General features: G+C 36.0%; 1 protein-coding gene across 1 annotated transcript in view; it reads left to right on the top strand.

Annotated features, from left to right (window-relative positions):
• Positions 1 to 731, top strand: part of LOC119591411 (peroxisomal membrane protein PEX13-like) — a gene marked incomplete in the record, with an annotated part of 11,375 nt that overhangs the window by 3,915 nt on the left and 6,729 nt on the right. Inside the window, 1 exon segment of the mRNA XM_037940154.1 lies at positions 613 to 731. Coding sequence (XP_037796082.1) covers positions 613 to 731 — 119 coding nt within the window.

Below are 731 nucleotides of genomic sequence, written 5' to 3' on the forward strand. Positions count from 1 at the left end.
ATAATGGATGAAACTGCTGGTTTTAGCAATGTTTACTTTGCATTTATTTGTTAGCATTCTGAAAGTAAGTTTTCAGTGAAAACTACATGGAAACTAGCACAAGCACCGCTATTAGAGAATACATTAACCTGTCTTTACATAGCTTCTTAGAGGTATTTCTACCCAAGTACTTTTCATTTCTAACATAATATTTCAGTCACATTTTTTATAGTAAGATGATAATAGCAAGCAGACACAAGCCAAATCAGAATTACAGTTACAACAGCTGAAACAGGAAGGACAATATAGTTTTGGTGTGAGCTAAAGATGGTTTATGTAATTTTGAGATTAATGGATTCCCAAATAAACAGATTCCATTTGGAAGCACAAACACTGCTTGTAATTTGGCCCTTATTTTCTCCAGTAAGGGGCGTGGATAAGCTGCCTGGCGATTAGGCACATGTGCTTGATTTATGGGTAGAGAACATAGTTTTGATAATGTGACACAGGTGCTGCTGTATTTGTAAGAAATATGTCTTCTGTGTAATTTAAGGCATATTGTATAGATACAATTCTGAGGCACATTCTGACAAGAAATAGACTGATAAATCTAGTTCACTGGTTTATTTACAGTTCATTCCGGGCAGTGCTTGGAGTAGCAGAGCATTTTTCCAGAATGAAGTCCCACTTTGCTCAGATTTTTTCAGCATTAGCAGTTGTCAGAACTCTGCGATGGTTGTATAGAAAACTTC

This window comes from Penaeus monodon, chromosome 28 (assembly GCF_015228065.2).
Source record: "Penaeus monodon isolate SGIC_2016 chromosome 28, NSTDA_Pmon_1, whole genome shotgun sequence".
In the NCBI taxonomy this organism is placed as follows: domain Eukaryota; kingdom Metazoa; phylum Arthropoda; class Malacostraca; order Decapoda; family Penaeidae; genus Penaeus; species Penaeus monodon.